This window comes from Rana temporaria, chromosome 7 (genome assembly GCF_905171775.1).
Source record: "Rana temporaria chromosome 7, aRanTem1.1, whole genome shotgun sequence".
Lineage (NCBI taxonomy): Eukaryota > Metazoa > Chordata > Amphibia > Anura > Ranidae > Rana > Rana temporaria.
This window is the reverse complement of record NC_053495.1, coordinates 205,762,567-205,776,170: the sequence shown is the minus strand read 5'-3', so window position 1 is coordinate 205,776,170 and position 13,604 is coordinate 205,762,567. Positions and strand designations below refer to the sequence as shown.

General features: G+C 50.2%; 1 protein-coding gene across 4 annotated transcripts in view; it reads right to left on the bottom strand.

Moving 5' to 3' along the window:
• The window catches only part of SZT2 (SZT2 subunit of KICSTOR complex), a 223,145-nt gene that overhangs the window by 207,546 nt on the left and 1,995 nt on the right, over nt 1-13,604 (bottom strand). For all 4 annotated transcript variants that reach the window (XM_040360883.1, XM_040360884.1, XM_040360885.1 and 1 more), the window contains exons 2-5: nt 5,021-5,146; nt 2,597-2,770; nt 353-523; nt 86-217 (exon numbers count right to left, since the gene is read on the bottom strand). In XM_040360883.1, coding sequence (XP_040216817.1) covers nt 86-217; nt 353-523; nt 2,597-2,770; nt 5,021-5,146 — 603 coding nt within the window. The remainder of the gene's footprint in view (nt 1-85; nt 218-352; nt 524-2,596; nt 2,771-5,020; nt 5,147-13,604) is intronic.

Here is a 13,604-nt window from a genome sequence, read left to right as displayed (position 1 = left end):
AGAAGGTCCATGAAGAATGGGGTCCAGCTGGTTTCATGTGGGTGAACCAAGAGTACCCCCAAATGTCCCCGAGGTTTATGCCTACCTGAGTGAGCGGTCGATACTGCTGTTGAAGCATCTCGGCGATCTTATTCTCGAAGGCGCCCAGCTGCAGTTGGACATGCTGGAGAAAGGCCGGCAGCTTCTGCTCCTCCAGGCGACAACCCTGGACCAGAACCTGCAGAAGGAACATAAAAGCTAGAGCCTGCTCTACAAAACCTGCATACCCTCAGTTGGGGAGGTACTACAAGTCTCAGGTGCATGCTGGAATTTGCTGTTTCAAAACAGCAGCGATAATACCGTGTTCAGTTACCTGATGACTCTGCAGACCGATAATGGAAGAATAGGCCTGAATTGTAACATAGATCTCTGGCTGAAACACCACGTTGGATCCGGGGATGAGGAACGGCCTGAGAAGCCCCAGCAGACAGCGCGACAGGGAATAGAAGATCTCATCAAAGATGATTTCTTCTGTGGAGTCATCCTGTGTTTAGAGAAAAAGAGAAATCATCAGGGAGAAGACTGAAGAGAAATCAAGGACAGGTCATTAGCTGAACAGGATATAATCAAATGTTTTATTGATCTTCTCTTTACAAACTGAACAGAAAAACCTGAATATTCTCCCCTTGCTGTGGGGTTGTCCCAGCACTGCAAGGGTTAGCTACATTTTTTGCCCTCAGACCCCCTGTGTCTCCGCTGAGCCCTGTGTCTCCAGTGACCTCTGTGATCCTGTGACTTCAAGGACCACAGACTCCTTTGCCTTCAGGGACCCCTGCACTGCCTCCTGTGGCAGGAGCTGAAGCCATCAATCCCAGGCTGTGTGCTGATGCTCTCTCCCCGGTCCCCAATATTTCTCTTGGTGTCAGGGAAAACTTGTCAAAAGTGAGTCATGCAGATAGCAGAGGAATGAAGCAGCAGACAGAAATCACACATAGTGCTCTGGACTGAGACAAGTACACACTATAGAGCAGTGGTCTCCAAACTGTGGCCCTGGGGCCAGATGTGGTCCTTTGCTTGCCTCTATCCGGCCCTTGGGGCACTATTACATCCACAACTGGCACCAAGAATGGGGAACTATTCCTCCCACTAACACCAAAGATGGGGTGCACTTCCTCCCACTGAAACCAAGGACGGGGTTCTATTCCTCCCACTGACATCAAGGACGGGGTTCTATTCCTCCCACTGACACCAAGGACGAGGTTCTATTCCTCCCACCGACACCAAAGACGGGGTTCTATTCCTCCCACCGACATCAAGGACGGGGTTCTATTCCTCCCACCGACACCAAGGACGGGGTTCTATTCCTCCCACTGACATCAAGGACGGGGTTCTATTCCTCCCACTGACATCAAGGACGGGGTTCTATTCCTCCCACTGACACCAAGGACGGGGTTCTATTCCTCCCACTGACACCAAGGACGGGGTTCTATTCCTCCCACTGACACCAAGGACGGGGGTTCTATTCCTCCCACTGACACCAAAGACGGGGTTCTATTCCTCCCACTGACATCAATGACGGGGTTCTATTCCTCCCACTGACACCAAGGACAGGGTTCTATTCCTTCCACTGACACCAAGGACGGGGTTCTATTCCTCCCACTGACACCAAGGACAGGGTTCTATTCCTCCCACTGACACCAAGGATGGGGTTCTATTCCTCCCACTGACACCAAGGACAGGGTTCTATTCCTCCCACTGACACCAAGGACGGGGTTCTATTCCTCCCACTGACACCAAGGACGAGGTTCTATTCCTCCCACTGACACCAAGGACGGGGTTCTATTCCTCCCACTGACACCAAGGACGGGGTTCTATTCCTCCCACTGACACCAAGGACGGGGTTCTATTCCTCCCACTGACACCATGGACGGGGTTCTATTCCTCCCACTGACACCAAGGACGGGGTTCTATTCCTCTCACTGACACCAAGGACGGGGTTCTATTCCTCTCACTGACACCAAGGACGGGGTTCTATTCCTCCCACTGAAACCAAGGACGAGGTTCTATTCCTCCCACTGACACCAAAGACGGGGTTCTATTCCTCCCACTGACACCAAGGACGGGGTTCTATTCCTCCCACTGACACCAAGGACGGGGTTCTATTCCTCCCACTGACACCAAGGACGGGGTTCTATACCTTTCACTGACACCAAGGACGGGGTTCTACTCCTCCCACCGATATCAATAGGGCACTAGTCCTTCCACTAAAACCAATTAAAGGGAATGGTTTACTCCCACTGGCCGCAGTCCGGCCCCCAAAAAATCTGAAGGACAGTAAACTGGCCCTTTGTTTAGAAAGTTTGGAGACCCCTGATATAGTGTATTGATGGTGAATCTTGGCACTCCAGCTGTTTTGGAACTACATTTCCCATGATGCTCCTGCACTCTGCAGTGTAATTGAGTTTCCTGGGAAATGTAGTTCCAAAAGATCTGTGGTGCCAATTTTCGCCGTCACGTCTATAGAGGGATATGCTTTGTTCATATTTCATGCCTTAGGTTTACAAACGCTTTAAAAAAGGTACAACAATGAATGCAAGGATGATCCGGAGTTCATTACCACAATTCCTGTAGAGGGACTGAGATCCAGTTCAATGACAAATCGGTATCGGCGTGCAAGAAAAGTCACCCACGTTGATGGCACGAGGAGGAAAGGGCCGGGGCGGACAGGCTCGTCGGGCTGCCATCCATGAGGTAGGACACTGACCACTTCCAATTCATCGTCATGTAAGACCTGAAAAATATACACAATGGAAAGTCTTATATTGAAGGGGAGGAACCATTGGGCAAATGAAAAAAAAACTTTGGCCCGGTTTACACCATAGAAAACGCAGTCCAATGTGTTTCTGCATGTGTGGTGTGTTTATGTGCTCCGGTGTAGCGAAAGCGGGTGGCTGGCGGTGCTCATGCGCCCCAGACCCGGAAGAAGCCGCAGTGTACCTGGATGTGATTTTGCGCTAATGACCGCCCTGCCGCAGTAAAAGTACGTGGAAGTGGTTAATATTACTTTAACCACTTGAGAGCCACGCTATAGACGAACGACGTCCACAGCGCGGCTCTCAACTGCATTTTATGTGCATTCCCCGCGTGCGCCGCTGAGGGCGCAGAGCGGGGAAACACTGTGCCCGGCGCACCGCTGAGATGCCGATGCGTGTGCCTGGTGGCCGCGATGTCCGCCAGGTACCCGCGATCGGCGGTGACAGCAGGGATGTGGAGCTCTGTGTGTGTAAACACAGAGCTCCACGTCCTGTTAGGGAGAGAGGAGACCGATCTGTGTCCCTTGTACATAGGGACACAGCATCGGTCACCTCCCCCAGTCAGTCCCCTCCCCCACAGTTAGAACACGCCCAGTGAATACATTTAAGCCCTTCCTCACCCCCTAGTGTTAACCTCTTACCTGCCAGTCAAATTTATACAGTAATTAGTGCATTATTTATAGCACTGATCGCTGTATAAATGTGAATGGTCCCAAAATTGTGTCAAAAGTGTCCGATGTGTCCGCCGCAATATCGCAGGCCTGACAAAAAAAAAAAAAAAAAAACGCAGATCGCCGCCATTACTAGTAAAAAAAAAAAAAAAAAAAAAAAAAAAAAAGAAAAAAAACATAAATCTATCCCCTATTTTGTAGGCGCTATAACTTTTGCGCAAACCAATCAATATATGCTTATTGCCATTTTTTTTAACTAAAATATGTAGAAGAATACGTATCGGCCTAAAACGAAGAAAACTATTTTTTTTTTTTTTTTTAAAAGAAATTGGGATATTATTATAACAAAAAGTAAAAAATATTTTTGTTTATAGCGCAAAAAATAAAAACCGCAGAGGTGATCAAATACCACCAAAATAAAGCTCTATTTGTGGGAAAAAAATGATAAAAATATAATTTGTGTACAGTGTAGCAAGACCGTGCAATTGTCATTCAAAATGTGTCAGCGCTGAAAGCTGAAAATTGGTCTGGGCAGGAAGGGGGTTTAACCACTTAAGCCCCGGACCAATATGCTACTAAATGACCGAAGGGGTTTTTACAATTCGGCACTGCGTCGCTTTAACTGACAATTGCGCGGTCGTGCGACGTGGCTCCCAAACAAAATTGGCGTCCTTTTTTCCCCACAAATAGAGCTTTCTTTTGGTGGTATTTTATCAATATTTTTTACTTTTTGCTATAATAAATATCCCCGAAAAACATATATAAAATTTTATTTGTCCTCAGTTTAGGCCGATACGTATTCTTCTACCTATTTTTGGTAAAAAATAAATAAAAAAAATCGCGATAAGTGTTTATCGATTGGCTTGCGCCAAATTTGTAGCATTTACAAAATAGGGGATAGTTTTATTATTTTTTTTTTTTTTTTTACTACTAATGGCGGCGATCAGCGATTTTTTTCGTGACTGCGACATTATGGCGGACAATTTTGACACATTTTTGGGACCATTGTCATTTTCACAGCAAAAAATGCATTTAAATTGCATTGTTGATTGTGAAAATGACAGTTGCAGTTTGGGAGTTAACCACAGGGGGCGCTGTAGGAGTTAGGGTTCACCTAGTGTGTGTTTACAACTGTAGGGGGGTGTGGCTGTAGGTCTGACGTCATCGATCGAGTCTCCCTATAAAAGGGATCACTCGATCGATGCAGCCGCCACAGTGAAGCACGGGGAAGCCGTGTTTACATACGGCTCTACCCGTTCTTCAGCTCCAGGGAGCGATCGCGAGGGGGCGGCTAGAAACGAATAGCCGCGCCCTCGTCCTGGATCGCTCCCTGAGGCTTACCGACCGCCGCATGTAGCGGGGGGGGGGGGGTCCCGATCGGACCCCCGACCCACGTCTAGGCAATGTGCCTGTCCGTGCCATTCTGCCGACGTAAATGTACATGCGGTGGTCCGGAAGTGGTTAAGTGGCCAGTAATGAAGTGGTTAAGCACTGTGCAAACTGTTGGTGCAATATAAATCCTGTATAATATTATTATTATTATCAGTCCATACATACCTGCTCCGATTCGGGAACTGAAGAGATGGGCTGATAGAGGTTTGACAGGAACCAAGCCAAGCGAACGTTCCGGGAGATTCGGTAATCTTTCTTCATGAGCAGGAACACCTGTCCGGCTTCTTCCAGCTGTACATAAAAATAACACCGGATTACACGTCTGAATATCAGTACATTTGTTGTCATATCTGTTCAGTATTGGCCCGAGCAACACAGCTAATATTTCTTTCTTTATTTTTTACCCCCTCCCCTTCCCACCACCTCTCTCTTACGAGACCCATTGTTCATTACAACTATCCATTAATATCTATAGATATCTATTTCGTATCTGCTCCTGATGAGTGGAGGTCTTCCACGAAACGCGCCAAGATATTTTGATGCCACTAACATGTTTATACCTTAGGAATATCACAACCAATTTTTGTCTGTACCATGCTGTGTTTATATATATATATATATATTATTTATTTTTTTCAGCAGGAACGTGAGGGAAAAAAGTTCCGGCACTGAATGTATGTAGGGGCATTAGGTGTGCTGACGTGGTGTCACTAGTGGGGGCATAGGTGGCCATGCCCCCCCCCCCCCCAACATTATACCCCCAATTAAAAAAACAGACAACGGGAAGGCAGGGGACAGGTATGGACTGAGCCGCTGTATTGCCGGCTCCTCCTCCACCTCTTGAGTCTACTCCCAGCCACTGGTTGCTAGAGCTGCCTCGCATCTAGCAACCAGTGACGTCAGAGCCAGCATTGATCGTTTTCTCCCCCTCCTTCCTTTCTCACACGGAATAATAAGAAAGGAGACACAGCTGATCTGCTCCTTCTCCCCTCCCCTGTGTGCGCTTCGAGGAAAGTCAAGTGTGCAGCTAACAAATTATTTAGCACCACAAAATTATACTTGGGGACAGTACTGGGAGGTGGGCAGGGGGTAGGACCAAGGGATGGTGCTCAGAGGAGTGTAGGGCGCGTAGACAATGGGGGATTCAGAAGGGGGGAGTTCCTGCACCTATTCTCCGAGAAAAAAAGCCCTGTGTGTGTGTGTATATATCAGGCTGTGTCCGTGTCCGCTCTGCATATGCAGAGCGGACACAGACCTGACATCTGCCCGCTCCGCTGATTGTGGCCCGCGACCGGTTACCAAGTCGCTTAAGTGGCCCTCGTGCTTCAAAAGGTTGGGCACCCCTGGTCTTTTTGGATCAAGAAGATGGTATTACTAGGTTACTATACTATGATGTGTGGATGTGTTACATGTATAAAATAAATGCAATATAAAATAATTATTTGGTAACATTGTATTAGGATACAGCAGTTTTAATACCATTACAATTTACTCGCCGGACATACAGTATCTCACAAAAGTCAGTACACCCCTCACATTTTTGTAAATATTTTGTTCATTAAAAAAAAAAAAAAATACTGAAAACTCTGACTTGGTGAAAGGGAATGTGAAGAATGTATGGGATGTGGATGGAATGTGAGGAGGGGGGGGGGGGGGGCAGCTCTGTGTACAACCATCCCGGCTGTATTATTCCATCTCTATCAGAACGCTCTCATGTCTCTGTGAATCTCCGTCCCTGTCAGTGTATGATCCTCTCCACAGTCACATCAGCTGACCCCATTTCTGATGATCATCTCATGATCTAGTCCTGGGGACTGGGCAAAAAAAAGACATTGGTGGAGTGCTGAACCCAAGATTATGGATCATCAAGTTTGAAATCCAAATTTTAGGGCTTGGATCACTCTTCAGAGCATTTTTTTTTTTTTCTTTTAAAGTGTATTTTGTGCGTGTACTCGAGAGAGGAGCCGGACTGCAGGAGTTGGGAGTAGGCAGGCCTCCCCCAGAGGCAATCTGCCACCTTTCTCCATGCCCCGGGTGGCAATGGCGGGTGTGTGAGGGGGTCCTCCCACACAGCCCGCCCTACCTGCTCCGCTTTGAAGCCCAACGGGGCAGAGGGACTCCCTATAAGGGAGTGAGAGGATTGGCCCGCTCAACCAGCCCCGTTAGTCCTTCGCCTCTCTTTTTAAAGACCGCGTGGTCAAAGTGCGTGCATGTTAACCCAATTTCGAGTGCGTGTAGGTGTGGTGTTTTTTTTGTGGGAGGGGGGTGGGCGTACTAAGCGCAGGCTTACCTCGCATAGCACACCCACCGGGAGCCGGGCTGAGACCACCAAACTCAATTCACATGTAGCCGAGACCGGGATCAGAACCCCTGGCTGCAGAGGTGAATGGCTTGTCAGCGCAGTGCCAATCGCGTTGAGCCACCACGTGGCTTTGCACACAGTCTATTCAAATACTGTAGCTGCTGACTTTTAAAGTGCAACTTCCCTCTCCCAGTCAACATTATTTTTAATCCTTCTGCTGCTAGCGTCAGTAAATAGATAGGAAAGTATATTATGTTTACTGGTTTCAAACTTTTTTCTTTTTTTTTTACATTTCTTCAGTTACTTCCTGGTTTCTTGCCTAGGCAAATGATGTCATACACCCCAGGAGTTTTCAGGAGAGGAGGAGGGAGACTTTTCGTTAAAGCGGACCTTCAGTCATCTTTTTAGTTTGTGGTGCACAGAAGATCCTCTTTAACCAGTTAAGCCCCGGACCAATATGCTGGCTAAAGACCCAAGGTGTTTTTACAGTTCGGGACTGCGTCGCTTTAACAGACAATTGCGCGGTCGTGCGACGTGGCTCCCAAACAAAATTAGCGTCCTTTTTCCCCCACAAATAGAGCTTTCTTTTGGTGGTATTTGATCACATCTGCGGTTTTTAGTTTTTGCGCTATAAACAAAAATAGAGCGACAATTTTGAAAAAAATGCAATATTTTTTACTTTTTGCTATAATAAATATCCCCCAAAAACATATATAATTTTTTTTTTTCCTCAGTTTAGGCCGATACGTATTCTTCTACCTATTTTTGGTAAAAAAAAAAAATCGCAATAATCGTTTATCGGTTGGTTTGCGCAAAATTTATAGCGTTTACAAAATAGGGGATAGTTCTATTGCATTTTTCTTTTTTTTACTACTAATGGCGGCGATCAGAGATTTTTTTCGTGACTGCGACATTATGGCGGACACTTCGGACAATTTTGACACATTTTTGGGACCATTGTCATTTTCACAGCAAAAAAATGCATTTAAATTGCATGGTTTATTGTGAAAATGACAGTTGCAGTTTGGGAGTTAACCACAGGGGGCGCTGTAGGAGTTAGGGTTCACTTTGTGTGTGTTTACAACTGTAGGGGGGTGTGGCTGTAGGTGTGACGTCATCGATCGTGTCTCCCGTATAAAGGGGATGACGCGATCGATACGCCGCCACAGTGAAGCACGGGGAAGCCGTGTTTACACACGGCTCTCCCCGTTCTTCAGCTCCGGGGGACCGATCGCCGCACTCGAGCGGTGATCGGGTCCGCGGGACCCGCGGTCCCGGAGCGCGCCGCGGGCGCGCGCCCACGACCCACGGATGGATACAAGTACAGGACGTATATATACGTGCTTGTGCCCAGCCGTGCCATTCTGCCAACGTATATGTGCAGGAGGCGGTCCGGAAGTGGTTAAATTATACAAAGTTGGAAAACCCGATTGTTATCTCATCGATCGCTCGTGCACAATCTTCAGTCATTCAAAAGACCCGCCCGATGTACAGGAGACTGGTGTAGAGAAGTGCGCCTTCGTCTCATTCCCCCCCGCTGACGTCACTCTGTAAACGCTCTCCGCTCGCCATCAGTACTTTGTACCCGATTCTTCTACCGAGACTCCATGTGAACCATTAATAATTAAACATTAATCAGGGGGTCATAAATGAGATCCGGACACAATGGGGGCGATCGCCCCGAGCCCCTCCCCCATACAGGTAAATAGATGGGGAATGGGGTAGAGCCACCATGGTACCCCAGTGCTGGGACAAGGTCCCTCTGCCCCCCCACACTAGCTCATTATGCCTTTGTCTTGAAGTTTTTTCTTTTTTTGATAGGATTTACAACCACTTTTAAGATTCTAACTACCAGCAAGAATAAGTCCTTACATTTAAAGAGCACCTGTCATTTCAGACCCATCATGGCAGCAACTGTTAGCAGGCGTCCAATCACCTTCTGCCGCCACGTCCCTCACCTTGTTGTGTCACTGCAGCATCACCAGCCGTCCCATTAAAGTGAATGGGACTGTCAGTGAGCCAACAGCGGGCCAGAGGAGGAGGGGCCAACAGCGGGACAGAGGAGGAGGGGCCAACAGCAGGACAGAGGACAAGGGCCCAACAGCGGGACAGAGGACGAGGGCCCAACAGCCGGACAGAGGAGGAGGGCCCAACAGCCGGACAGAGGAGGAGGGCCCAACAGCCGGAAAGAGGAGGAGGGCCCAACAGCCGGACAGAGGAGGAGGGCCCAACAGCCGGAAAGAGGAGGAGGGCCCAACAGCCGGACAGAGGAAGAGGGCCCAACAGCCGGACAGAGGAGGAGGGCCCAACAGCCGGACAGAGGAGGAGGGCCCAACAGCCGGACAGAGGAGGAGGGCCCAACAGCCGGACAGAGGAGGAGGGCCCAACAGCCGGACAGAGGAGGAGGGCCCAACAGCCGGACAGAGGAGGAGGGCCCAACAGCCGGACAGAGGAGGAGGGCCCAACAGCCGGACAGAGGAGGAGGGCCCAACAGCCGGACAGAGGAGGAGGGCCCAACAGCCGGACAGAGGAGGAGGGCCCAACAGCCGGACAGAGGAGGAGGGCCCAACAGCCGGACAGAGGAGGAGGGCCCAACAGCCGGACAGAGGAGGAGGGCCCAACAGCCGGACAGAGGAGGAGGGCCCAACAGCGGGTCAGAGGCGGAGGGCCCAACAGCGGGTCAGAGGCGGAGGGCCCAACAGCGGGTCAGAGGCGGAGGGCCCAACAGCGGGTCAGAGGCGGAGGGCCCAACAGCGGGTCAGAGGCGGAGGGCCCGACAGCGGGTCAGAGGAGGAGGGCCCGACAGCCGGACAGAGGAGGAGGGCCCAACAGCCGGACAGAGGAGGAGGGCCCAACAGCGGGTCAGAGGCGGAGGGCCCAACAGCGGGTCAGAGGCGGAGGGCCCAACAGCGGGTCAGAGGCGGAGGGCCCAACAGCGGGTCAGAGGAGGAGGGCCCAACAGCTGGTCAGAGGAGGAAGACCTAGGAAGTTCTCCTGTCCCAGAATATTACCCGACCATTCAGGAGGCGCAGCGTGACTCGCGCATGCTCAGTGCGCACCTGGCTATGAGGCAACAAGCCGTCACAGCCGGGTGCCCACAGTAGTGTGCCCGGGACACCCCCCTCCTCATTGGAAGTGAGTCAGCGAGCCAATGAGGAGAGAAAGGGGGTGGGGCGGGCTGTGGCTCTGTGTCTGAATGGACACACACAACAGTGGCTTGGCTCGGGTGCCCCCCATAGCAAGCTGCTTGCTGTGGGGGCAGGAGGGAGGGGCCAGGAGCACCGGCGAGGGACCAAAGAAGAGGAGGATTTGGGCTGCTCTGTGAAAAACCAATTGCACAGAGGAAGCAAGTATAACAGGTTTAATATTTTTAAACAAAAAAATTAAAAAAACACTTTAGTATCACTTTAAAGAGGAACTGCATAATTTGTAATAAAAACATCTTTGCCATTCTGAAGCTTCCCTCCAACCACTTTGGACATTATTTTATATATACAGTGGAACCTCGGATTACGAGCAAAATCCGTTCCAGGAGAATGCTTGTAATCCAAAGCACTCGCATATCAAAGCGAGTTTCCCCATAGAAGTCATTGAAAACGAAAATAATTTTTTGCGCATTGACTTCAATGGCATGCAATACCGCATGTGGCCAGAGGTGGGGGGCGCCGGTGAGCCTCGGAAATACACGGAAAGGCCAAAGGGCAGCCAGAGACAACACTCGCAAACCGAGTCAGGATTTTTTAAAACACACTGCGCTCGTATTGCAAAATGCTCATTAACCACGTTACTCGCAATCTGAGGTTCCACTGTACTGCGATTCTGTATTTGCCAAATATGCTGCAGAAATCTCCCTCCACTGAGTCTGGCTGCAGCCATTTTAACTGTCGGCAGCTGCCTGTTCACTTCCCAGGTTTACACAGACACACACCTCCAGCTCTGCAGCTCTCAGGGAACAGGAAGTGGGCCGTATAAGGGAACAGGAGGTGGGCCGTATAAGGGAACAGGAGGTGGGCCGTATAAGGGAACAGGAGGTGGGCCGTATAAGGGAACAGGAGGTGGGCCGTATAAGGGAACAGGAGGTGGGCCGTATAAGGGAACAGGAGGTGGGCCGTATAAGGGAACAGGAGGTGGGCCGTATAAGGGAACAGGAGGTGGGCCGTATAAGGGAACAGGAAGTGGGCCGCATAAGGGAACAGGAAGTGGGCCGCATAAGGGAACAGGAAGTGGGCCGCATAAGGGAACAGGAAGTGGGCCGCATAAGGGAACAGGAAGTGGGCCGCATAAGGGAACAGGAAGTGGGCCGTATCAGGGAACAGGAAGTGGGCCGTATCAGGGAACAGGAAGTGGGCCGTATCAGGGAACAGGAAGTGGGCCGTATCAGGGAACAGGAAGTGGGCCGTATCAGGGAACAGGAAGTGGGCCGTATCAGGGAACAGGAAGTGGGCCGTATAAGGGAACAGGAAGTGGGCCGTATAAGGGAACAGGAAGTGGGCTGTATAAGGGAACAGGAAGTGGGCTGTATAAGGGAACAGGAAGTGGGCTGTATAAGGGATTTAATGGCAGATTTTTTTTTTTTTTACGATCCAAAGATAAAACAACAAGGGCAGAAGATTTAATAGATGGAAAGTTGAAAAGAATATGACTGAAAGTCCACTTCTAATCCCTCTCCACTCTATCCAAAAAGCAAATGATTACGAAGAGCTACATTGTATCTACTTGTGATAATTGTCAGGTAAACAGAAGATACAGAAAAAGTTACATTTTCAAATGTAACTGTTTAGTTCTCTGTAAACTCCCCTCCTCCAACAGCAGGGTGAAGAGGGGGATTGGGAGGGATCACCCCCCCCCATAGGAGACCTCCACCGTCTCCTGCACACTCCACACCACACATGGACAGATTTTATACATTGGAGCACAATGAAGACAGTTGTGATTTGTTTATTTCTCTGATGACAATGAGGGTAAGGCTGTGTGTGACCCGCTCTGTGTCTTTGGACCCGCAGGGCAGATCATACACAGCTCATGGTGGGCACTGCTCTGCACAATTCATCAATAAAGGTCCTCAGAGGACGGCAGTGACGGACGTATCTACAGAGGTCTCTACTAAACCTCATAAGAGAGGATGGAACCTCCAATAACAAACCGAGGTCTGATGTATAGTGAGCCCCCCAACACAACAATGGGGTCTTCCAACACCCCAGGGGGATAGGGGGGTATACTGACCAGGGGGGTGTATGTGGTATACCTATAGTATGGTATAGGGGCATACTGACCAGAGGGTGTATAGGGGGGTATTCTGACAGGGGGGGTTTGGGTGGTATGGGGGCTATGCTGCCAGGGAGTGTACAAGGTATGGGGGTACACTGACAGAGGGTGTAGATAGAATGTGGTAGAGTAGTAGAGCTCCGATTTGGAGGGTAGTAGAGTTTTAGTTGGGGAAATCAGGGTAGTAGGGCTCTAGCTGGGGGGTATCGGGGTAGTAGAGCTCTAGTTGGGGGGTACTGGGGTAGTAGAGCTTTAGTTGGGGTAATCAGGGTAGTAGGGCTTTAGCTGGGGGGTATCGGGTAGTAGAGCTCTAGTTGGGGGGTATTGGGGTAGTAGAGCTCTAGTTGGGGGATATTGGGGTAGTAGAGCTCTAGTTGGGGGATATCGGGGTAGTAGAGCTCTAGTTGGGGGGGTATTGGGGTAGTAGAGCTCTAGTTGGGGGATATTGGGGTAGTAGAGCTCTAGTTGGGGGATATTGGGGTAGTAGAGCTCTAGTTGGGGGATATCGGGGTAGTAGAGCTCTAGTTGGGGGGGTATTGGGGTAGTAGAGCTCTAGTTGGGGGGGGTATCGGGGTAGTAGGGCTCTAGCAAAGTGGTATCGGGGAAGTCGGGCTCTAGTTGGGGGGTATCAGGGTAGTAGAGCTCTAGTTGGGGGGTATCAGGGTAGTAGAGCTCTAGTTGGGGGGGTATTGGGGTAGTAGAGCTCTAGTTGGGGGGGGGGGATCGGGGTAGTAGGGCTCTAGCAGGGTGGTATCGGGGAAGTCAGGCTCTAGTTGGGGGGGGGGGGGGGTATCAGGGTAGTAGAGCTCTAGTTGGGGGGTATCGGGGTAGTAGAGCTCTAGTTGGGGGGTATCTGGGTAGTAGAGCTCAAGTTGGGGGGTATCTGGGTAGTAGAGCTCAAGTTGGGGGGTATCTGGGTAGTAGAGCTCAAGTTGGGGGGTATCTGGGTAGTAGAGCTCTAGTTGGGGGGTATCGGGGTAGTAGGGCTCTAGTGGGGGGGTATCGGGGTAGTAGATCTCTAGTTGGGGGGTATCAGGGTAGTAGGGCTCTAGTTGGGGGGTATCAGGGTAGTAGGGCTCTAGTTGGGGGGTATCAGGGTAGTAGAGCTCCAGTTGGGGGGTAGTAGGGCTCTAGTTGGGGGGTATCGGGGTAGTAGAGCTCTAGTTGGGGGGTATCGGGGTA